The following is a 26,933-nucleotide window of genomic DNA, read 5'->3' as shown; positions in this document are numbered from 1 at the left end:
TATATAGTGCAGTTTAGTTACACATATTGACCTTACATAACCTACCATTTTATAACGTGACCTTAACTATAGCGATAAGAGGAACACGTATCCGATATCATCTGTGAAACGGATATTCCATAACAGTCAACACACTTGTAATTGCGTCCGTAAGATTTAAGGAGGCAGGGTGATACATAATAACGTGTATATACAAACCTCAACTCGTGCCCAGACTCAGCCAACAATTTTACAATAAAAAGCATCTTTAAAGTTATTTATATACAATTAAAGGGGTTGCTATAAAATGTTACGTTCTAGACATGCCTTTGTCGTAACTACGATCCAGTTCCCTTTTCACGAATGTGACCTACCGAATTAGATTGTTTACGGGTTTGTAATATTTTATCTATTAGTTTAAATGTCCCTATGGTATCTTGCACCCCCTCCTTTAGGTACTTACATGTATCAAAATGTCATTGCTTTTCTTAAATGAGTTTGGTATGCTAACGTCATGATCAATGAAGTCACATGGCAAGCCCTTTTCATATTTCTAGATACATGTAGCTAATTAATTTTATAAAAGATCTTAATAAGTTAGTATGTACTTCGCCATTTTGTATACTTTATGAGATATCGTATTCAAATTGAAGTTAGTAAGATACCGTATATGTACGGCCTTCAACGTGGAGCCTTGGCTAAAAATTAAGTATGCATTAACATGTGTAAGTATTCATTTCGCCTCTGTAAATATTTTTATGACATATTTCTTTAATGGTATTTTTATGAGGAAACAGTAGACCAATTACCAAAGTTGTGGCTACCACGATATGACAAAGACTTTAAACTGTGATCTTAAATGCTGATAATATCAATCTATCAAATACAGAAGCATTTGTATTAACAATTTTATCAATAAGATAACGTTTTACTGATATCTGCTTTTCCGTATTCTAAAAACAATATCTATTACGAATAGTAAAATTTACATCTACAATTTCAATTTTATAATCACTAAGGATACACTCGACTTTAGTCTCCACTAAAAGGGACATTCAAACTCATGAGTCGAAAATAAACTGATAACGTCCAGTCAAAAACAAAAACCAACTACAAAAACAAAAGTTTAAGACACAACATATACTAGTTAACAAAACAAACGATACAAGACTTTGGAATAAAATTTATTAAAATATATTAAATGTAAAACAAAATGAGATACACTACTTTAAAGAGATTTCATTTGCAATGTGTGCACATATGATAATGAAAATCAAAACCTGTCGGAAAGAATCAAAATTCCGTGTAAACGATCATAAGGTGCAAATTAATTTTGCGGAAAGTTGGATAAAAAAATCGACACACAATTTTCTAAATACTAAATGAATTTTCAAATTTGTTTAAAAATATTCAATATGCTAATCAAGTTATGTTCATATTGTAACTCATGGGTTGAAATGTTTTTTTTTTTTTTAATTTTTAGTAAAAAAAAGTGTTTTTTGAAATCTCAAAAAATGCAAAAAAGAAAAAAAAACGTCTCAAATCAATGCTTTAGATATGTAACAACACACTGTTATTTTGGAACCTTTCGGATAAGTTTTAATATTGCTTCATTTTCACTTTACACATATAGTCTATGGTAAATCAACGGATAATGTATTCATTTTAACGATTTCTTGTGGGGCCGGACTTTGCTTTACAAATAAACAAAGAAACTGTGCGATTTAAAAAAAAAAAAAAAAAGGAATTGATGGGAAGCACCGTCTTAACCTTTAAATGAGAGGTTGGCATCGTTAGTTAGAACTTCTGTTTTTAAAATTGTCGTTTTATGTAAATTTGTCAAAAAAAATCAAATTAAGCCAAATGAAGTCATGAAAGCAAAAACAAATTTTTTTTCTAAACCGATTGATATTTCCATGGTCATTAAGTATTACTACCTTTGATATTTGTCCTCTAAACGGAAAACTTCATCTTGAAATTTGAAAAACAGTCGTGTATCGTTTTCTTTGGTTGACTAGTATATATAAAACTAAAATTTAGGCAACAAGAGCATCATAAAAAAAACGAAAAAGAGGGGGATCTCATGTACTCCGGAAAATAAGCAGATCATGGTTCACAAGTAGAACCATCCTGTACGTAAATGTAGGTTTTTTCGTGTGAATTTTCCCGTTTTTTCTCTGTTCCAATATATGGCACCATTATAGCTTTCTGGTATGCTATTGCTCAAGGTTTCACGAAATTTGACACCAATTTGCCCATGTGAAGCAGGATCTGCTTTCCCCTGCATTACCACCTGACCCCCCCTGTTTTGTGCGGGATTATAGTTGCTCAATGTTGTGAATTGTACTGCTTTTGTCTGTTTCTTTCTTAGTCATGGCTTTGTCAGTTTATTAATACTCTTTTGTTTGAATGTCCCTTTGGTATCCTTTGCATTTTATTTTTTGCAAGTCTAGGCAGAAGGCACAATATAGGTACTAATTTAACACAAACTAGCCTGACACCGCGTACAATAGAAATTATTGTAATTTCGTTATAGGCTCAACAGTTATCTTTTCGAGCTCTGCAAATATACAATGCATATTATTCAAAGAGTCAACCATTAGAAATGTATACTGATTTTTTTTATTGCAGAATTATATTACTCAAACTATGGCATTAGATTTGGAAAAAATAAAGAAAATTAGAGAGAGTTTAGAACCTGTTCCCTTACCGGAGCATGATGGAGTTTGTTATCCATCTTTTCTTCCATTCAGAGAGAAAGGAGCCGAACAAGCTTTGAAAGATATCACTAATTTCCAGTCAAGCGATACAGATATTATGATATGCACGTACGCAAAGTCAGGTATTTATCTGTTACATTAAACAAACACGAATGATTAAAATTAAGCTCGAGTCATAGGAGTTAATATCCATGTATTATATTCGAACTCGAAGCGCATTGTGTGCATTTTGTATTGTTTGTGTAATTATTATTGAAATTTTTTAGATATGTTTCCCACTTTTGTATGTTGTCCAGTTTTATAAACATGAATGTCATTAACGATGTTAATATCCATTTCCCCTAGGAACACATTGGATAAACGAAATCACCAGTATGTTAATCCGAAAAACAGCAGAACTCGATAATAAAGACAAAGCTACGACGATGCTGGAAACCATTTCCGACTTTTCTGTCACGGATGACCTTCAATCGCCTAGACTACTCAACACTCATTGTCAGTTCCGGTATCTTCCGAAGGGACAAATCGTACAAAGGGGCAAGATAATACACATGATAAGAAACCCGAAAGACATATGCGCATCGTATTATTACCATTCGAGGAAAGACAATATATTTCTTAGCTTCTTTGGAACTTGGAATGAGTTTTTCGACTTGTGGATGTCGGCAAAATGTAAGTTATTGATACATTAATAAAAAGAATAAAAATTGTATTTGCGAATGTGTTAGCAATTATTATAATACACTGATCGAAATCTATGTAGACAGTGGTTAATTCTTGGTACCTCGGATTTACCCCCCCCCCCGCCAAAAAAAAGAAGAAAAAAGTGGCTGCTATGGGGACAGATACAATGTAGTGATATAAAAAACTAATAAACAAACATATTATTGAAAATGGAAACGGAGAAGGCATAAAATTGAGAACAACCAAACCAAAGAGCGGAAAAACAACCCGAGACCACGAATAAGTCTTCATGTGACCCCTTAACAACACTATATATTAGTTCAACAAAAATGGAAGTCACTGACAGACGAAATTCCGAGAAATTAATTAACAAAAAATTTCAAAAAATACAATACTGATTAAAAGGCAGGAGGTTCCTGATGTCGCTTGTGTGCATGTTCATGCAGTCGACGTACATTGTGTACCACTCGCGAAATTTCAAAACTCTTTGTTTCATTACTTGCACAAATGAACTGCGAATTCGCAGGCATTTTCTACTACAAATAATTATGTGTAGGTGGATACTGTGCATAATTAGTGCATTTTGATTGACTTATACAATTGGATATTTGTAGGTGCCTATGGATCATGGTACACTTATGAAAAGGGAATTGAACAAGCAGAGAAAGACTATCCTTGCATGATCTTCACTTGCTCTTATGAGGAAATGAAAAAGGTTTGTGATTGTATATTTTCTAATCAATATGAATTAATCTCCAACCAAATATAACCTTAATTTGTATTCTTGGTTTAATATGCTTAATCACACACAAGACGTCGGCAAATGATTATGTATCTTCACTCAGTTCAAATTGTCTTTTTTATGAAACTTTAAACACAATTGTTTGCTGTTCATTATTTCAGATGACAGTAGTGAAAACAATATATTCTTATACATTATCTCTCGCTCTGACAAAATTTAAACTTTGTTTTTCATTATTGTAATTCATTGATTTACAAAATGATGTACGCGTAATAAGCCAGCTCTTTTTATATTTACAGTATATTGTTATGTATTTAGAACTCTTTGAGCTGGATATGAATTCAAAAAAAATTAAATAACATGCTGTTTGTCATGTTTTATTTTTTATGCATAAACTGATATCTGGCTAAGTAAATGCACACATCGGAGAGACTGTTGTTTTCAGAGGTCTGTGTAAACAGAGGGGGGTTCTCCGTCCAGTCCACTCTTGCACGTAGGAGGGATGTTTTGACACTTATGTTATCATAGGGTTATCATAGGGTCACCGATATGCTCTTTTCAATCCGTTGGCTATCGGTTTGTTTGTCTCCCTGGAACTGGTTAAACATTTTATCTGCGGCCTATTAAATATCCACACATACATATTTTGTACAGAAATTGTTGTAATGAATATTCTATATTCTATCTACAATTTGTATTGTCTGTTTTTCAGCGCCAGTAGTCCGTTTATTAATGATATATATCCAATTCCATATACAGTCATTTTGAAGTACACTTAAAAAGTATATGTGCATGTGACCTTGAAACGGATTGTGTTTCTCACTTTAATGGTTATCTATTTTTTTTAATGGATAATAAAGGACCCCAAAACAGAGATTAGGAAGGTATCCGACTTCCTAGAAGTACAATGCACAGATAAACTTATAGAAGACATTGCAAAAGCAACATCATTTGAGAACATGAAAGAAAATAAGATTGATTTTTCAAAAGCTGGGGACGGAATAACATTCATATATAGAAAAGGTAACTTTAATACTCCTTTTTATCTTAAAGGAAACTAAAATATATTTGTCAAAAATATGCCAGATACGTATTCTTTGATTGGCGCATGCCAACTTTGAAACAGGGGCGATGTTTCATCGCTAAATTTACATAAGACAGAGGTTCGGAGAAAAGACTACATGTACATTGTCACTGTTTCGGAGTATGCAATAGGCTGTTTTGCTCCAATTCTTAATAATCTGTATTTTTATTATAATCGTTTAATAAATGAAAAATATTTGGAAATTCAGTAATCAATCTTACAAGCAACAACTTGAAGGTAATATCGTTACTGGCATTTCTTTTAAAAGTAACAATTTCCCATTATGTTATGCACGCAAAATCATGAAGTCAATATATAAAGGCAACAGTAGTATACCGCTGTTCAAAACTCATAAATCCATGGACAAAAAACAAAATCGGGATAACAAACTAAAACCGAGGGAAACGCATTAAATATAAGAGGAGAACAACGACATAACACTAAAATGTAACACATATAGACAAAATCCCACGAGAATAACAAATATAACATATATATATAACATCAAAACCAAATACATGAATTTGGGATAGACAAGTACCGTGACACGTCTTATCGCAATGTGAATTTACACTCAAAAATAAGAGAAAACAAACGACACAACGTTATAATGTAATACACACAGAAACGAACTATAATATAACAATGACCATATTCCTGACTTGGTACAGGGCATTTTTAAAGGAAAAAATGGTGGGTTGAACCTGGTTTTGTGGCATGCCAAACCTCGCACTTTTATGGCCATGTGAAATATAACATCAAAATGACAACACAGGACTACAATATAAATAAATTGGAGAACACAATTGACAAAGAATCAACAAATTCTATAACACGAATTTAGATCTTCTTTTATAACATGATATATTTTCATTAATAAAAACTAATTTCAGTTGTGTTTGTGCTAGACATGAAAATATAGAAAAATAAGAGTACATGTAATTCTAGTGTTATATGTCTTTTCCTATCATTATTTAAGTTAAAAAATCAGAGAAGGCTTACATCATAAAAATATGAATATATATGAAAAAGAATTCAAAATTGAGAAAATGGACGAAAAGAAAAATCAACATCGCCATGACAAAGCACAATTAACGACAAAACGAAAAACAGCAAACTACAAAGCATTACATGGAAAACTAAACAATCCGCAACTTGAACCCAACAAACTACAAACGAGAAGGATAATATCTTTTGACTTGAGCAGAGATAAGCAGACCTTTTTACATTTACTCGAACTAATACATTGCGTTCAATATAAAGCTATCTAGTATGTTGATATCACATTAAAATGTTGTCTTGTTATGTATGTAATACTGTCAGTCTACTGTTAGTTAAACATCTATAAGCCCTTCTTCTGGGATTTCTAATGATTATTTTAAACGAACTTCACAATAATTATAAACTGCAGCTTCATGTGCTAGATAAGCAGTGATCTTTCACTGAAAAATATGTAGAATTTAGTTGTAAGCAATAAATAATCAAAACGCGAGATTTGCCGAGCGATTTTCTTGTTTCATAGCGAGAATATACGAAATTCCTATTTTTCTACAATGTACGATTAATATATGGTTTATCCTGTAATCTAACATTTAAGTAATGATTGTACATGTAATATTTGTTCTGTCTATGAAGAAATAACAAGCCACATTGTTTAGGTTATGTTATGACAGTCAGTTATATTCATTAAATTCTAAATTCTATATTTAACGATATCATCTTGGCAAAGTGTTGATGGCGTCACGGACATATGACAAAATTATGCCTATTAGTTGGAGAAACACTAGAAGACACTGGACGTTAAGCAACCAAAAGTCAATCAATCTATGAGGTAATAGACGAAAAACTTCAAGCCAATCAGAATACGTGTAACATTTAAAATTACATTTTTTTAGAATTAAACGTACAATGATTATAGAAGTTTTTTTCTTTCCAAACCATCGGATCAGAACAACAAGAATTACACGCCGACCGAAACGACTACCCAGAATTAATCGGTAACAACAAAAAAATAATATTTGACTGTTAATGTATTCTGAAAGACTTTCTTCATATACTACACTAAAAAGAATTGTGATTTTATCCTATGAAAAAAATCCTCTTACTACTGTGCATGTTCATTAATCAAAGTTATATTTTATGAAAACACGTTCATTATCACTATGTTTCAGGAATAGTAGGAGACTAGAAAAACCACTTCACAGTAGCACAAAATGAACAATTTGATGCCCAATATGTTGAAGAGTTTCGAGACTGTTCATACAAATCTATGTTTGATTTAGAATGATTTACAATAAAGTAATAATGTATCAGGATTTCAGTTTTCTACGCCAGACGCGGGTTTCGTGTAGTAGATGATTTTTTGTTATTAGTTGTTAGCTGCCAGTAACTGCAAGTACTCTTAGATCTGTACTTAGTGTCTTTTTGTTGTTGGAGTGTACAACTACTCAACCACGTCCACTCTGTGTTTGTGTTAGATGCATTTCTTGTACATGTATCCATCTGATGAGTTATGCCTTTTTCAACGGATTGTTATAATTCGTTCTGATGTTGTACTTTTGAACCACTTTCCAAGTGTCAGGGGATCCCGTGTAAATGCTTACCCCCTCTCCCCTCCCCCACTCCCCACACACACATTATATATATGTGTGCCTTTCTCATGTGAGGATCTTGTAATTCAGTGGTTGAAGTTTTTTATTGTTGACTATGAGGTATGGGATTAACTCATTGTTGAAGGCCGTACGTTGACCTATAGTTGTTAATTTCTGTGTCATTTGGTCTCTTGTAAAGAGTCGTCTCATTGGTAATCACTCCACAGTCATCTTTTTTTTCTATAATCATCAGTGACAATAACATTTTTTTTTAAATCAAAAAGGTCAAATAAAGCACAAAGTTGAAGATCATTGAGTACACTACATTTGCGAATATCAGTGTTAAATAAAGAATTCTTCATCCATTTTGGCGCCATTTATATCACGTGCTGTTCGATGTGAGCTAAGGGTCCATGTTGAGGCCGTACTTTCACACATAAATGTTTACCTTTAAACATTGTGACTTGCATGGAGAGTTGTCTCATTGACACTCAGATCACATCTTCTTAATCATATCATGTTTATTAACATATCTTGACATTTATATTCAATTTTTTAATTGTTTTTTTTTTCTAAGATTTTCCAGTTATAGTTATAAACGCAGAATCGACTAGTCAGCATTTTAGGAACTTAGATCTAAGTGTACTTCGACCTTCAATGCCTTATGTTACTGTTCTTCCAAATATAGCTTTCAGTATATAACTGTAAACTACTGCAATAGTGCTATTACTATATGAAATTTTTTTTTACAAAAAGACACAATGTACAATGTAGCACTAGATTCTTTACCAATAACATAATATGTGTAGTAACTTCGATGAGACAGCAACTAAACGACAACAAATACACAAAGGACTGTCAGGGGCAGAACACAGTCTTCAACAATATACAGATGACATTATTATTATCTAACAAATAACTACAGAACTGATTGGTATTGTTTTTCATTCATTATTTCGTACTCAAGTTAGGCCTTTATTTTTCTCGTTTGAATTGTTTTACACATGTTAACTATACCGCACCTTCTAATGTATATGCAATACAAAGGTTATCTGTAATGACGAGCGCAGTTCAAAAATACTTTCCTCTTAAGATTTCTTTAAGGAATATTCTACACTTTTAATGAAATTTGAAAGTTGATGGTTTACAGAATAGTGATTAAAGGGAAAACATATAAAGAAAAGAGAAAAATAGACCAAAAATAATATTTTAAAAGAATAGAGAATAATAGACAAGAAGCTTACAGAATACATTTGATTTGCTTTTTGGTGTTTTAATGCCACTTTTACTCGCCACTTTTTTTTTTAAACCTGATGCTTTTTGTAATTCATTAATCATGTGTTTCTTTGTCTAATACGTTCTCCTATTTATTTGTATTGTAGTCCTGTAATATTATGTTGTCATTTCAATATTTTATTTAACATTGCCATTAAAGTGCGAGGTTTGGCATGCCACAAAACCAGGTTCAACCCACCATTTTTTCCTTTAAAAATGTCCTGTACCAAGTCAGGAATATGGCCATTGTTATATATTATTGTTAGTTTCTGTGTGTGTTACATTTTAACGTTGTGTCGTTTGTTTTCTCTTATTTTTGAGTGTAATTTCACATTGCGATAAGACGTGTCACGGTACTTGTCTATCCCAAATTCATGTATTTGGTTTTGATGTTATATTTGTTATTCTCGTGGGATTTTGTCTGATGCTTGGTCCGTTTCTGTGTGTGTTACATTTTAGTGTTGTGTCGTTGTTCTCCTCTTATATTTAATGCGTTTTTTCGGTTTTAGGTTGTTACCCCGATTTTGTTTTTTGTCCATGGATTTATGAGTTTTGAACAGCGGTATACTACTGTTGCCTTTATTTGGCTAGTTTGTGGCAGCCAGTTTTTATTGGTGAAGGAAGACGGAGTTCCCGGAGAAAACCACAGACCTTCGATAGGAAAACTGGCAATCCTAGTCAATTAAGATTGGAGTCGAGAAATATGGCTTAAAAAAGAACACAAATAAAAGAAATCCAGACCCTCATGCAAATTAAGTGTTAACTACTTCAGTTTAACATGATGATCAATTATTTGACAAAAAGATATATATTATAAACCGTCTTATAGAACAGTTGCACTCCATGGTATTCTTTCGTGGTCTGAATTATAATTTATGTGTACCTTTGGTTAACATTTTTCTTCTTTCATTTGGACTCCAATCTGTAATCGATTTTTGGGTTTTGAATGTCTTATTTTATTTGTCGTTCTTTTCATTTCTAAAATCTATAAAGTATTCATTTGATCTCATTACTGTTCGTTTTGCGACATCTCATGCGTGCCTAATGTATATTATCATATTAAGAAACCGCAAATTTAGAGGTCTTAACATTTATTTTGCTAAAATTAAAAAAAAAAAAAAAAAACAATTACAAGTCTTAGTGTGAAAAGTTAACATGGTGTACATGTATCTACCATTTTACAATAGTTATTTAATCATATACACATGGAAAAAAGAATTGTAACACCAAATTGAAATTCAAATTAAAAAAAAACACTTTTTATTTTTTTTGTGATATAATTTGTTGAAATAGAACTAGTTAAACATTATTTAAATGTCACCTGAGTTTAATTAATAAATATCGACTCGATAAGTTCTTATCTGCACATGCAGCTACTGTACTCGTAAACAATAAAACAGATGTTTTTATCCCTATTGTTTTCATCACTTTTAATAACAAAGTTTATAAAGTTATGTGATTGGCACCTTATAATTGGTCATCCACAACTCATAACTGCAACAAGATGGCAGATAATCAGCATGAAAGAAGCAGGTATGTCGCTTTGACAATTGTTGGTCATCACCATTCCACTATAAGTCGTTTTGAGAATACAAATCAGGCAACAAACGATGTCAAAGACCTTCCGAGATCAAGAAGACCCCCTATAACATCTGCTAGGGAAAATCAAGCATATGAAGGTTGGTCAGAAGGAAACCCATTGCAAACAATACAATCCTATAAAGAGGGTGATGACCATACAGGAGCATTTAAACAAGAACTATTCGAGATCGGCTCATCGCTACTGGTTATCGTGCGATAAGACCATTTCGGGGACCTTTGCCTACGAACAGACACACAGTTGCCCGTTTCAAATATAGTGCAGAGCTCGCCAAAGTTGGAAATTAGCATCGTGGAGGAAGATCTATTGTTCCAATGGAATTCGGTTTTTCTTCCTTGGCCCGATCGTAGCCCGAATTTGAACAATATCGAGCATATTTGGGACACTATTGGGCGTAAAGTGCACGAAAGGACACCCCAGTTCAAACACGTCATGAAATAAACAATACCCTTCGTTAGGAATGGCTGCTACCTTAGCAACAAATTAGTCGACTCATGGCAGGAATCAGAAGACGTTAAGATGCGGTCATCCGTTTGAATGGAGGCTGCGCACAAAGTACTAATTCTTTGGCGTATAACGATCAACCATGATGTGAACAATCATCTAAATATGTATTTTGAAATGTCTGACATTGTAAAGTTCGACTACAGTAAAAGTTGTATTGTACAAAAAACACTTCATTTTGTTATACAAGTTTTGGTTAGATAAAACCTGTTTTTATACATTTGTTGTTCGTTTTAATGCCAATGTTATCATTAACTATGTTTCAATATTATTTTACAAATATTTTATCATATTCCATCCAAATTAAGAGGCTGATTTTTCATGTTTTAAAAATCAAGCTGTTGCAAAACTTTTTTCCATGTATAGTTTGTTACAAGGTCCTATCATCAAATTGTGTCTATAGATAAAGGAGATGTAGTATGATTGGCAATGAAACAACTAACCACCAAAAGTGGATGTAAGAGGAGACGGGCTCCAGCTAGCCCCTAAACAAAAAAGGTATTAGTTTAGTGAATATGAACGTCACACTTTGCTCAGTAACATATAAACTGACATTTGTAGGAAAGCACAAAGAACAGAGGCTCCTGACTTGGGACAGCCGCAAAATTGCGTATTCCTCCTCCTTTTTATATAAACAATGTAGAATAAACAAACATACGACAATACACATAAAAACAACTCAGGTCAAAAGAAGTCAAATATTTATAAAGTTGAATTCTTTGTTTCGTCATGCCATCTAACAAATTGGACCTTCTTATCAAAGTTAATGTATTACAAATACGTAATAAATGGATTAGTATAAGAGACGAGGAGTTGTTTATTCTGAAGATAATAATATTTTAGAAATGAAATTTGAAATGCAATATTTAGACTTTACTACTATTTACAAATATAAATTATATGCATGCCAATATTAAACAAGAGTGCACGCGCTGAAATGTCTCGCCTTCTTTATTACTTATCATTGATATTATGTTGATAGTCCTAAATATAGAGCTGTATTACAACTGTCACATTAACTTAACGTTAACCAAAAAAACTTGAAATTGAGCAATGAACTATGCAAATGAGGTCAAGGCCAGATGAACCATGCCAGGCATACATGTACATCTAATAATTCTTCCATACAACAAATATGATTGACCTATTGCTTATATTTTAAGAAAAAAGGACCTAAACACAAAAACTTTACACTGACCGATGAACTGTAAAAACTAGGTCAAGGTCAAGTAAAACCTGCGCAATTGACATATAAATCATAACATATTTCCATACACCAAATAAAGTTGACCTATTGCATATAATATTAGAAAAAAAGACTAGAACTCCCAAAATTAACTTTACCACTGAACCATGAAAATGAGGTCAAGGTCAGATGACACCGGACAGCTATACATGTACACCTTACAATCATTTCACTGATCCATGAAATAAGGTCAAGCTCAAGTGAAAACTGTCTGACGATCGAGTATGAGGACCTTGTAAGGTACGCACAGACCAAATATCCTAGTTATCCTATTACTTATAATAAGAGAGAATTAAAAGTAATCACTGAACCATGTAATTCAGGTCAAGGACATTGGACATGTGACTGAGGGAAACTTCGTAACATGAGGCGTCAATATACAAAGTATGAATCATCCAGGTCTTCAACCTTCCAAAATATAAAGCTTTTAAGAACTAAGCTAACGCCGCCTCCGCCGGGTCACTTTCCGTATGTCGAGCTTTCTGCGACAAAAATCGCAGGCTCGACAAAAAATACGTTATGAACATATAAAAACATGAAATGTCCAGGGGGGTTCTCACCCTCATTTAAGCGGTCTCAGGTACATTTTAGGTTTTCACTATATATTTTGAATATCCAACTGGCACTTTGGGCGCTCCGTACACATGTAAGACAGGAAGTGTACCCAATTTCCTTTTAGTCATGTTTGTATCTACCTATTAACTAAATGTCTGCATAATATTAGAAAGATTGAGAGATCAGGGGGCTCTTATCATTGCCCTGTGCCCTTTGTCCTAAACAATATGTAGCTGAAAAGTAACAACCTAAGCCCTCCATAGATATCGAAGACGACATTATTCTTGGAAATACTTCTAATACAACCTTTATATATACAGAGTCTATAATTTAATTCATTTTAAAGCACATTGAAAGTTCAGGGGGCTTTCATTCTCATTCAAGCGGTTTCAGGTAGGTTTTCATTATATATTTCTTTTTTGCATGTTTTGGGCGCTCCAAATATTTTTATTTATATTCCTAAATGTCTCAAGAGTTATCGGTTTTTGTTTTTGTTTTAAGAAACATCGTATATAAAGTTACATCTTTATTTTTTTTTTTTATTGACACACATCTTTATTACATAAAGACGAATATATGCAAGTTAGAAAAGGGTTTATATTCGAGAACAACGAGAATTTACTATAGGCTTGCTTGTAGAGGTCATGAAACGTTTTCCTACGTATCTTATCAGTTCTCTTAACTATGAAAATCATGCTTTTAATGTTATTAAGTATTATTACACTTTTGTTATGATTTTAAACAAAATTTTGAATATCCAACCGACTCAACCGACTGCTTGCAGCCGTTTGGATATTGAATATCGAATATCGAATAACGAACCGGCTGCTAACTTTACACACATCAAGTATGGGCTGTTTTAAATGAAATTCTCTTTCGTTTTGACCGGTTAACTATTTATAGAATGATGTCTCTCATAACTCTTTTACGAGTGACATAAACATCTATTTATGTATTTATGATATACATGTACATGTAAATCTGAAGCATCACTAATGTAAACAAAGACAATTCGAAAAATAATCTAGTAAGGAAAATTTGCCTCTAAACATTTTGAGGTTTGAAAAGTGTTTGCTGGTAAAAATTAAGGAGTTTAAAGAATGAAATATGGACTTTCCCCCGACATTTGTTAATACTGAAACTTGATATATAGTACACAATGTTCCAAGGTAAACAACTGCCAAATTGGTCTTTTAACAGAGTGTTATTTTCGTATTAAAACCATTGATTTGAAGCAAAACGCGAACATTTTTTATTTTGATTTTTGTAATTTTAAAAACCGTAATTTCAACCAAAAAAAATAATAAATCGATATATGAACCTCAAATTTTGAATGCATTTGGAAATATTTGAAAACTGAATACTCATTTTTGAAATTGTCATCGTTTCCCGCTGAATAAATTTTTCCCCTGTGTTCAATACATGTAACTCAGTATTTTCTAATTTTCCAATTTGCTCCGATTCTGTTAATCATATGCATTTGATTTGTGAATGAATGTTTTTCATTGGATAAGATATCAGTTTTTCATATTTATTATATTTAATGATAAATTGGAGTTCAAACTTGCGTATCTTTTCTTTTGTTGACTGGTATATACTAATTTACATTAACAAAATGTACTTACTTCCCTTTAATATGGCTATTTGTAATTTTCTCAATTACACATCATTCAAAATATGTTCAGTAAATCAAGTTTAAAAAGTAAACAGACGCTAAACAATCATCATGCAGATAATAGCAACACTACACAAAGTTTCTTCAGGAAAATTAAACTGCAAGAAATCAATTGCAAATATACCAAAGCATACATAATATTGTTTGAAATATAGTATTTCACGTCACCTTATTGATTTTGCTCCTCCCCTAATGAAGTATAACTGAAGGTGAGGATGCCGACCTTTCCCACATACTGGTGGACAATGGTGTTCTCCTGGATATACTGTGTTAACTCACAGCGGAGTAGAACATAAGCATTGCCTCAGCCAGACACACACTGAACCTTTGGGAATAGACCTAATGGGTTTTAAAAATGCCCAGAATGATGTCAACGGAAAGGTGACATTTCAGTCTATGGATGGATGGATGAGAGAGTGAGTGGGTAAATGAGTGGGTGAATGAGAGATGAGAGTGGGAGGAACGAGAGAGTGGGAGGAACGAGACATGAGAGTAACGAGAGATGAGAGTGGGTGGGTGAGAGTGGGTGAATAAGAGAGTGTGATCTAGTGAGTGAGTGTGCGAGAGAGTAAATTGGTGAATGAGAGATGAGAGTGGGTGAACGAGAGATGAGAGTGGGTGAATGAGAGATGAGAGTGGGTGGGTGAATGAGAGATAAGAGTGGGTGAATGAGAATGAGAGTGGGTGGGTGAATGAGAGAGTGAGTGGGTGAATGGGTGAACGCGAGAGTGAGTGGTTGCATGGATGTGTGAGTAGGTGAATGAGAGAGTAGGTAAGAGTGAGAGAGTGAGTAGGTAAGAGTGAGTAGGTGAATGAGAGATGAGAGTGAGTGGTGAATGAGAGAGTAAGTGGGTGAATGAGAGAAGAGTGCGTGGGTGAATAAGAAGTGATTGGGTGAATGAGAGAGTGCGTTGATGAGATAGTTCGTGAATGAGAGATTGTGTGCGAGAATGAGAGAGTGTGGTGTGCGAGAGTGAGTGAAACAGTGAGAGAGCGAATGAAAAAAAGCGAGTTAAACATGCCTACCACAATGAGTGGATAAATGATGAAATTAAGAAGGCATGAAAAAACTGCATTATCATCATAAGAAAAAAGATACATATAACTATATTTTTTTGTGAAACAAGGTTAAATACCTAATAGAAAAGAAAATTCAAAGCAAAATTTTATACTGATGTTTTAAACCATAAAAAAAAGCAACAGTAGTATACCGCTGTTCAAAACTTATAAATTGATGAAAAAAAAATCGGGGTAACAAACTAAAACTGAGGGAAACGCATTAAATATTAGAGGAGAACAACGACACAACATTATAATGTAACACACACAGAAACGAACTAAGCATTAGACAAAATCCGATGAGAATAACAAATATAACATCAAAACTCAATACATGAATAGAAAAGTACCGTGACACGTCTTATAGTAATGTGAATTCACACTCAAATATTAGAGAAAATAAACAAAAAGAAACACAACGTAGCATATTACTCTATTGCAATAAAAAATCATAATATCTAATAAAATTTGTAGATTTAGCAAACAAAGTACTTATATTTGTATAAAGTAATATTCGTTTATAGTGGAACATTGTTTTAACGTTGAATAAGCTACAATTATAAATTGCTTGCTAGTCCCTCTCTGTGATTACCATTAGATAACTCTGGTTCATTTCCAAATCAATATATCGTTAAGGGAAGATAAATAATTCGATTTTCATTCAGTCATTTTCAAAAATGGTGAACGGTTTTTTATATTGGTATGTATTCATTTTAAACGTTTCAAATTTATGAAATTATATTCGTACATCAATGTTTTTGATACACCAATAACAAAAAACTGAAATTATATCAGAAACCTAAACTTAACTATAAAATAATGAACCTGTTTTAGGGAGACAATACTCGCATAACTGTTTCGAATTTGCACATAATACAACGGTATGTCACTCTTGCATACAAATGGCACATCAATATATTAATTAACTGTGCAATCGTGCTCCACCTTCAATGATGATTCTAAATTACAAATATAACCAAAAGTTGTTAATCTATTATAGATAGTGAAGATGAAGACTGATGAAAGCTAACCCACCGTAAGAATATTTCTTCACAATTTTTTTAAACTTCCTCAGAAAAATGCTCGAGCCGCTTGACTTTCATAACTCATAATTAACGTTTTTACACAATATTTGAATAAAGTAGATAAAGATTATTCGCTTCTCAAAGTGTAAGACGCAATAAAAATCGTATGCTTGCACCATCTTACCGAAATACGGATTTAATTAAGTCCTGAACATTTCGACATTTCTTCGTTTATTTTTTCAAAACCGGTTTTAAACAAATCACAAGTACGTGTTAAGATCCGACTAAAAATTTATTTCCCGATATGGTAAGGTAAATTTGCTAAATCATGTATTCTAATGAAGAATGATAAATAAACAAACAACAAGTTTATGATTTTTTTAAAATAATAAGAAATTATTAGAATTAATAATTAGAATAATTCACGAACAGTGTGTGCAGAAGGTTTAACAGCAGCTGTAAAGTTTCATTTTCAGAAAAAAATACCTTTTAATTAACATAATCATTAATGTTGAATAACTTAAAAGAAACATGCTTTGTCAAATTAAGTTAAATTTCACTCTGCCACTTTCGTTGTGCTGTTCGTTTACTCGCGGCTTTCCATCGGTATATCGAGAAAAATTACCACGAAAGAGTAAGTAACGGTGGTCAAGCATTGCTATTGGATCGTGAAAGATCTGGTATCGGAACATGAAAGCAATTAAATACAATTCAACTTCAAATCAAATATACATATTTTCTGATTGTGACAGTGCTACATCTATCCTAGAACTGAATCTGACAATGTTATTTTCGAACTGAGTCTGACAGTGCTAACCTAGAACTGGTTCTGACGGTGCTTCCCTAGAACTGAGTCTGACAGTGTTACCCTAGAACTGATTCTGAGAGTTCTTACCTAGAACTGAGTCTGACAGTGCTACCCTAGAACTTATTCGGACAGTGTTTCCCTAGAACTGAGTCTGACCGTGCCATCATAGAACTGATTCTGACAGTGCTACCTTAGAACTGATTCTGACAGTTTTACCCTATTACTGATTCTGACAATGCTTCCCTAGAACTGATTCTGAAAGTCCTACACTAGAACTGATTCTGACCGTGCTACCCTAGAACTGAGTCTGACAGTGCTACCTTTGAACTGAGGTTTGATTGCGCATGTCTGAAAGGAAGCAAACGTTTTTGAAGCTCTGATAACAAATATGTGATTTTTAGAATAACAGCTTCCATGTGTGACTTTAACATGCTTGAGTGCCTTTGGTTCAGTGTTTGTACGTTACGGACATCAACTATATAAATTTTGAATCCTATTTAACGTAAAACTAAGATGTGACATTGAACAGGTATAATGTTTTAATAGTACCATTCGAGTGTCCATCATTAAAATCCAAACTTGAGATATAATATATTTGTGTCCTATACTGATTCCATAAATACAAAAAAGCGAAGACGTAAAAACTCAGCCAGGCCATCCCCCCAAAATACACAGATTTCCATAAAAAAAAATCTTACCAGAAGTACTGACCTTGATAGCACTACTGATAGCATGGCAGCTACCAACCAATTAGTGACAGTGATATCACAAAAATAGCTATAGCAGTTAAGCAAATGTTGACTGATCAATTCAAAATCCTTATTGAAGAAAAATAGAGGCCTATTCTCTTTGAACTAGCCGAAATTTGATTCTGACAGTGCTACCTTAGAACTAATTCTGACAGTGTTACCCTGGAACCGAGCCTGACAGTGCTACACTAGAACTGATTCTGATAGTGTAACCCTAGATCTGATTCTGACAGTGTTACCCTAGAACTGCTTTTGACAGTGCTACCTTAGAACTGATTCTGACAGTGCTACAAAAAATGTACCCTAGAACTGATTCTGACAGTGCTATTCTTAGATATCAGTCTGATAGTGCTGCACTAGATCTGAGTTTGTCAGTGCTATACTAGAACTGATTCTGACAGTGCTACCCTAGAACTGATTCTGACAGTGCTACCCTAGAACTGATTCTGACAGATATTCTGTATAGTCTGATAGAAAACACATATTTTAGATATATATGCAATTAACACCATTCACTTAAATTCATTGGTTAGTTGTTCATGAAACCTTTTTTTTTTCAAATCAGCTTGATCTAGAGATGTAATTAATTATCGTAACCGTAAATGATCTCTTTGTTCAACGTAATTGATGCATGTGATATGCATATAACCTTTTTTAATTGGACGTTACGAAACAGGATGAACATTGATTTTTGGAGAGAAATAAACACAGAAAGGTTTTATAGGTAGCAAAGAACGTAACAGAAAGAAATCAAAATTTGCTATTTGTTTTTAATTGTTTTATATTGATTTTCAAGGCAAACTTTAAGGTGCAAATCAAACAATTTTAAGAGGTGTAACTTTAATCTAACCAGAAAGTTTCAAAGTTAGTGAAAGTATATAATCATTTTAGTCACACAAAAATTACAGACAATAGGACTGTAAGTATTTTGTACCTCGTGTTTCTGAAATTCTTGTGAGTTGCGTATGCGTCTTTGAGATGTTTTTGACACAGACAAACAGACAGACAATCGTACATGCACAAAACTCATTATAGAGAACTAAAGACTAAGCAACACGAACCCAACCAAAAATAGGGATGAGCCCAGGTGCCCCGGAAGGATAAGCAAATCCTGCTCCACATGTGGCACCAGTCGTGTTGCTCATGTTAGTACAAACCCGGTAAATAGTCGAATTCGGTAGGTCACATTCGGTAAAGTAATGTTCACAGTAAACTTATTAAATGATTTCTGTAAAATGAATCAGAAAAAGCGTGATCTATGAACAAAAACAAATCCCTGAAGATCACCGTAAAATGAAAAACAAAAGGCATACTTTATATGCAAAAGCAAACTCCAAGATCACGTTCTTTTACAAGTTTTCCTATTGCTTTAAGATTATTAAGGTGAAATACATGATAATCAACATACTGAATGACTTCGACTTCACGATACTGTAATATCTTCTAAATAGAAGAGATGTGTTGTTAATTTTCATTTGGCACCTTCTTTACCTTCTCATGGTTTATATATTTCACAACTCGTTTTCTATACAAATGTCTATAGTGACGTTTTAGTGACAAATAGACGCAATCTATGTATAGCGAGTAAATTATTAAGTCATGGATTTCATTATTACTTCAAACTTTTACTTAGTTCTTTCATATATTTATGATTTGGTTTTGATCATTGATTGATTAGTTTATTGATTGATGTTTAACGCCACTTTCAGCAATATTGGATATTTCAAGGAAGTCAGTTTGTATAGGGGGAGGAAACCGGGGTGTCCGGTGAGAACCAGAGACTTCGGCAGAAACAATTCTGTATAGAAGCTATTACAAACGGGATATCACATCCTAATGTTTACAGTGGTGCTGTTAATAAAGCTAGACTATATATATATATACGATCCTTGTTGTTTCGTTGATAATTTGAAATAACTAATTCATAAAAGATTTGATGGGTTAAACATTTTCCAATAAATTGAAAAACTGTGTGTGTGTTGTGCTGCTACACCAATGGCCCAGATTAAGGATAGTTAAGCACTCACAATTGTGATTTGCCCCGCCATATTCCCATGTCGGGAACCTGTATACTTAAGTGGTTGTCGCTGATTGATGTCTGTCATATTTATATTTAGGTTGTTGTTTTGTCAAAAATTTACAGTTGTTTTTGTTTTTGTTTTATTGTTTAGATTGTTTCACATTTTGTCACGTCGGGGTCGGACTAATCCTAATATATTGAAAAAATCCAAAGCTTCCATGTGCCGTTCCATAGTTTGAACACCCTCAATATAAAGTTCTCTCTTCATATATCTTAGTTGATTCGGTTAGTTTAGTTTGCTTAGGTTTTTGTATGCTGTTGTTTTTTTCTTTTTCTTAAAGTAATCTTTGAGAAATGGGAGACACATAATACAATTTCTATGAAATTTTGTTACACTTTTTGGATCAATGGTGAACTTGACTTATAGTGAAGAGTCCATCGTAACTGTTGGATTTAAAAAAAATGAATATCCGGGGTTCTTGAATATCTGAATCTAGCCGTGTATTTAAATTTTGAATTTGAATTGGTCTACATTGGTTTCCAATGGTTCCAAAATTAAACTTTGTTTGATTTCATAAAACAAAACTAAATTCTTGGGGTTCTTTGATATGATGAATCTAAACATGTATTTAGGTTTTTGGTTTTGAGTCCAGTTTTCTAGTAGGTCCAAATCGGGGTTATCATTTAGAAATTGCAAGTATCATTAAAAATGCCATATGATTTATAAGTGCTGTGGTATTTATATTTCTTTGTTATTGAAACTGATAATCTGGTGATGATGGAAGTTAATGTTTTAACGCCAAATACAGGAACTGCATCTTCTAAGTAAAACAGTTTTGAACATATGTTTAAAAAATTAGATTTATGGGGAATATTTTGTTCATGTTGTTGTAGATGTTGCCCTTAGAATGATTAAAAATAGTAACAACAATGTTATTTTACTTTTACGATATTACGTTTTCACGAACTTAATCTGTGATAACAAATTATACAATTCGTGATAATTAACGATTTGAAGTCGTGTTCTTGAATTCAAATTATATTTGTGGAAGGTCCTAAATGGGCTTCGTTAAAATAGTGTGGCTTTATGAGTACACATGTTGTTTACGTAATAAATGCCTAATAAACTGTATCAAAATATAAGTGTTTGTCGTTTTACAGCACTGTTTTTAACATGTAACTATTGTCATGATTATAACAAATTAGGTTTAGTTATTTACCCATTAAAAACACACAAAAACACACACAACGTAGCCATAGACTATATATTTTGCAACGTACTACAATGTAATGCCTAAGTGTACATATATATTCATCATTTATAAATATTCACTACCATGCACATATCGTTCTTTGTGTAACAGTTGTAAGGTGGAACCACGCATAGTACCCCATGTACACATATGAACAGGTTGAAAGAACAAGATTACAAAAGCTTTAATTTGAAATAAAAAAAAAACATATCAGTAAGTCATTACAATGAGATAACTGTTTATATAATTTACAAATGTAACAAAAGTTAAGTTCATAAGGTAGATCGTAAGATCGTAGCTACATTTATATTAGTAACAACTACGTGCACACGGTTAAAATATAAAGTGTGTAAAAATCAAAGTGGTTTTCAAAGTTCATTTCAAGTGAGTATCATTTACAGAATTTCATTTTAACATAGAATAATATCTTGAAAAAAATATATATTTCGGAATTTAACAAATGTATGTTTGGAATAAGGAAGTAGAACACATGTTACAGTAAACCGTGTACAAATCAAATATCCCATAAAACGTCACTTTTCAGATGGTTTTTGTCAAAAATGTAAGTGGCCGCATTCCTGATCAGTCTCAACTTTTATATATGTTATGTAATATCAACAAATGCGGTGACTTCCAATTTAGACCAAAAACAACGTCTAAAAATTAGCACAATTGCTAAATATTTTAAGATTTAAATAATTTTGTTTGAGTTAATGATACAAGTATCTGATGCATGTGCATTGTATTGTCAAAAAACGACAATGTTTATGTAACAAAAGCATTTTACTTTCCAAATATAGTCAAAAGTTTACATATTTAACAATTTTGTAAAAATTCTACATTTTGGGGCCAAAAAGGGGTCTTACCGGGCCTAATGAATAAAGGCAGGACAGGAGTTTTTGAGTAAAAAAAGTCAGGATGGGCAGCTTTTCAAAAAAAAAACTGGAGCAGGATGACAATTGTGTAAAAAAGAATAAGGATAAACTAATAAAAAAAAAGCCGACAGGATAGAGTAAAAAATTAAAAATGCAGGACAGAGATTACAACTTTAAAAAAAAAAATACAGGACGAAGTTTTTCATCTTAGCCACCACCCCCCCCCCTAAAAATGGTAGCTCCCTTAATCATTTTGACTTTATTTAGGAAATACTGCATACGAACATTACTATCATACTTCAAAATACAAGTTTATATCTATGACCTATATCGTCACAATTCTTGAAAACATAGAATATCTCAAAAAATTTCTGAATTTACACCGTTTACAGCACACTGTATAGGTCACTTTGTAAATATAGCTGGTCTATGCGAAAACCAACCCTCTTTAATTTTTCTACTGGATCCCAGATATGATATGAAAATACGGACTTGTGGTATGATTGGCAATGAGAAAACTATCCACCAGTGTTCAAATTACGTGGTTGTAAGAAATCTTAGGTCTACAATGAGAAAAACCCATACCGTATAGTCAGTTATAAAAGGTCCAGACATGTAGCTCCCCTCGTATTGCTCATGGTCAGTACAGATTCAGTGGAAAGTGCCGTTCGCTGATGTCAGATTCAAGGAAAAAAGCAAGGAATATTGTGGCTACGATAATAAACAGTGAAAATGCATCTTACGCATCTGGCGCAATACCAGTTTGTTACGTTTTCTATATTTTTATTTACGGAGATATTTTATAGATTCTACATTTTTGTAATTTATTTCAGACAGGTGTTTTATTGTATGGTTTTCATTTACAAATAGTTTGTCCTGTACCAAGTCAGGAATATGGCCTATGTTATCAAATAGTTCGTTTTTATGTATGTTTGCGTTTGTTTTTGTTTAGTTGTACTTTAGTGTTACTGTTGTTCCTTTGTTTTGCTCTTATAGTTGATGTGTGTTTCCCTCGGTTTTAGTTTGTAACACGGATTTGTTTTCTCTCAATCGATTTATGACTTTTGAACACCGGTATACTACAGTTGCCTTTATTTGTTAAATGATAAGTTGCTTGACAAATTGTTAGTAAAAAAAACTGTCCTACTTAATAACAAAATGTGTTCGATTTTTGTCTTTTGGGACAAAACTCATAGAGGTGTCAAACATCTGAACGGTTTAATAAAAATCATGGCCATTTCAAGATCATTTTATATTTGTACTAAATTTTTTAAGTCCTATTGAATATAATTTACAATGGCAACCATTGTAACTATTATGCAATTCTTATTTAGTATGAAATGCAATTAAAAAAGAAAATAAGAAGATGTGGTTGGATTGCCAATGAGGCAACTCTCCACAAGAGACCAAATGCAACCAATAGTCTGCTTTCATTCAATTTAAGTTTTGTAAATGATGGATCTGAATTTGGAGAAACTAAAGGAAATGAGAAAGACCATGAAACCAATGCCATTACCAGAGTTTGAAGGGGTTCGATTTCCGGCTGTAATGTCAATAAGAAAAAAGGGAGTAGAGAAAGCTTTACAAGACATAAAGGAAATTCAGTCTAGAGAATCAGATATTATGATCTGCACATATCCAAAATCAGGTAATAGTATTAAAACACCATACTTTTGATTCATTATTATTCGTTGGGTACAATTTTTCGTTGATGTCATGGGTACAGGAAAAACTCGAAATCAAATATCCACATAATTTCAAGTTTTCCGCAATCCACGAAAATTGGTACCCACGAAATCAAATGAATCTACATTAAAGAAAATAGCTTTTAATATGTTAAATAAGAGCTTTTTCCGACCATCTGAAAATCACATACTATTATTTGCCTATTATACATGTACATGTCATAAGTTAAAATCCCTTTGTCTTTATTTCCGTTTTCTGTAATTTTGAGCCATTTTTTATTCTTTCTTTGTTTTTGCCCATAATTTCTCTTTTCTGTATCTTAATGACCTATTTTACTGCATTAGTTAGTTTTAGCCCACTATATAATATATATATATATATATATATATATATATATATATATATATATATATATATCTCCCAAAAGATTATGCGCAATAGAATCGTTCACGGTAAACTTTATAAATTCAAGCAATTTTTAGAATGCAGAGTTTCATTTCTTCTGCTAGAATACTGTCATAACTGATTGTTAATCATCAAATCGATAACATGCGGATGTTAATGTCTCGCATTAAAACAAATTACACACATTTTTATTTCATAAAACACTAGAACGACAATTTTGTGCGCACAATATGAAAACGTTATAAATGCGAGTATGCGTTCGAGAATTACACAATAATATAAACGGTCCTAATTTACTGCACTAGATGTGCATTTCGATAATTCATGTCTCTTCAGTGATGCTCGAAGCCAAAATATTTAAAAATCCAAAACCTAATACAAACGTTGAAAAGCTGATCCACCGAAACGACCTACAGAATAGCCAAAACCGGACAAGGAATCAAGGCTTAACATGAGCATGATGAGGGAGATATATTTCTTAATTTTGAATGATTTCTAAAATTTTATAACAGTAAATTTCAATAAAAACAATATTACTATCCGTATTTTCATACCAGTACCGAAGTTTTGGCTACTGGTAATACTCTAGGGGACTAACAGCAGTGATAGTAATACTATAAACAGCACCAATTTTGCTGCACCAGTGCCAGATGCGCATTTCACCGTGCAAAATTGATTTAAAAAAAGTATTTATCTTTTTACGCACGTATTTATATATATAGCAGTACGTATCTGGTTTCTAATTATCTATCAAATATCACCATTTTCTGACCACTTAAATATTATAAACTGTAACATTTAAGAATTGCATAATAGTTACAATGGTTGCCATTGTAAATTATATTCAATAGGACTTAAAAAATTTAGTACAAATATAAAATGATCTTGAAATGGCCATGATTTTTATTAAACCGTTCAGATGTTTGACACCTCTATGAGTTTTGTCCCAAAAGACAAAAATCGAACACATTTTGTTTTTAAGTAGGACAGTTTTTTTTACTAACAATTTGTCAAGCAACTTATCATTTAACAAATAAAGGCAACTGTAGTATACCGGTGTTCAAAAGTCATAAATTGATTGAGAGAAAACAAATCCGTGTTACAAACTAAAACCGAGGGAAACACACATCAACTATAAGAGCAAAACAAAGGAACAACAGTAACACTAAAGTACAACTAAACAAAAACAAACGCAAACATACATAAAAACGAACTATTTGATAACATAGGCCATATTCCTGACTTGGTACAGGACAAACTATTTGTAAATGAAAACCATACAATAAAACACCTGTCTGAAAGAAATTACAAAAATGTAGAATCTATAAAATATCTCCGTAAATAAAAATATAGAAAACGTAACAAACTGGTATTGCGCCAGATGCGTAAGATGCATTTTCACTGTTTATTATCGTAGCCACAATATTCCTTGCTCTTTTCTTTGAATCTGACATCAGCGAACGGCACTTTCCACTGAATCTGTACTGACCATGAGCAATACGAGGGGAGCTACATGTCTGGACCTTTTATAACTGACTATACGGTATGGGTTTTTCTCATTGTAGACCTAAGATTTCTTACAACCACGTAATTTGAACACTGGTGGATAGTTTTCTCATTGCCAATCATACCACAAGTCCGTATTTTCATATCATATCTGGGATCCAGTAGAAAAATTAAAGAGGGTTGGTTTTCGCATAGACCAGCTATATTTACAAAGTGACCTATACAGTGTGCTGTAAACGGTGTAAATTCAGAAATTTTTTGAGATATTCTATGTTTTCAAGAATTGTGACGATATAGGTCATAGATATAAACTTGTATTTTGAAGTATGATAGTAATGTTCGTATGCAGTATTTCCTAAATAAAGTCAAAATGATTAAGGGAGCTACCATTTTTAGGGGGGGGGGGGGGTGGCTAAGATGAAAAACTTCGTCCTGTATTTTTTTTTTTAAAGTTGTAATCTCTGTCCTGCATTTTTAATTTTTTACTCTATCCTGTCGGCTTTTTTTTTATTAGTTTATCCTTATTCTTTTTTACACAATTGTCATCCTGCTCCAGTTTTTTTTTTGAAAAGCTGCCCATCCTGACTTTTTTTACTCAAAAACTCCTGTCCTGCCTTTATTCATTAGGCCCGGTAAGACCCCTTTTTGGCCCCAAAATGTAGAATTTTTACAAAATTGTTAAATATGTAAACTTTTGACTATATTTGGAAAGTAAAATGCTTTTGTTACATAAACATTGTCGTTTTTTGACAATACAATGCACATGCATCAGATACTTGTATCATTAACTCAAACAAAATTATTTAAATCTTAAAATATTTAGCAATTGTGCTAATTTTTAGACGTTGTTTTTGGTCTAAAATGGAAGTCACCGCATTTGTTGATATTACAT

At 32.7% G+C, this 26,933-nt stretch overlaps 1 protein-coding gene across 3 annotated transcripts in view; it reads left to right on the top strand.

Annotated features, from left to right (window-relative positions):
* Window positions 1–2,614: 2,614 nt before the first annotated feature.
* The window catches only part of LOC143083507 (sulfotransferase 1B1-like), a 75,143-nt gene continuing 50,824 nt past the window's right edge, over window positions 2,615–26,933 (top strand). For 2 of the 3 annotated variants that reach the window (XM_076259764.1, XM_076259762.1), the window contains exon 1: window positions 23,895–24,092. In XM_076259764.1, coding sequence (XP_076115879.1) covers window positions 23,897–24,092 — 196 coding nt within the window. In that variant the 5' untranslated portion in view covers window positions 23,895–23,896. Of the gene's footprint in view, window positions 2,822–3,044; window positions 3,372–3,997; window positions 4,099–23,894; window positions 24,093–26,933 lie in introns of those variants that run through there. The other variant, XM_076259763.1, reaches the window with a different exon arrangement.

The sequence above is a fragment of the Mytilus galloprovincialis genome, chromosome 7 (assembly GCF_965363235.1).
Source record: "Mytilus galloprovincialis chromosome 7, xbMytGall1.hap1.1, whole genome shotgun sequence".
Classification (NCBI taxonomy): domain Eukaryota; kingdom Metazoa; phylum Mollusca; class Bivalvia; order Mytilida; family Mytilidae; genus Mytilus; species Mytilus galloprovincialis.
This window is presented reverse-complemented; position numbering and strand designations above follow the sequence as displayed.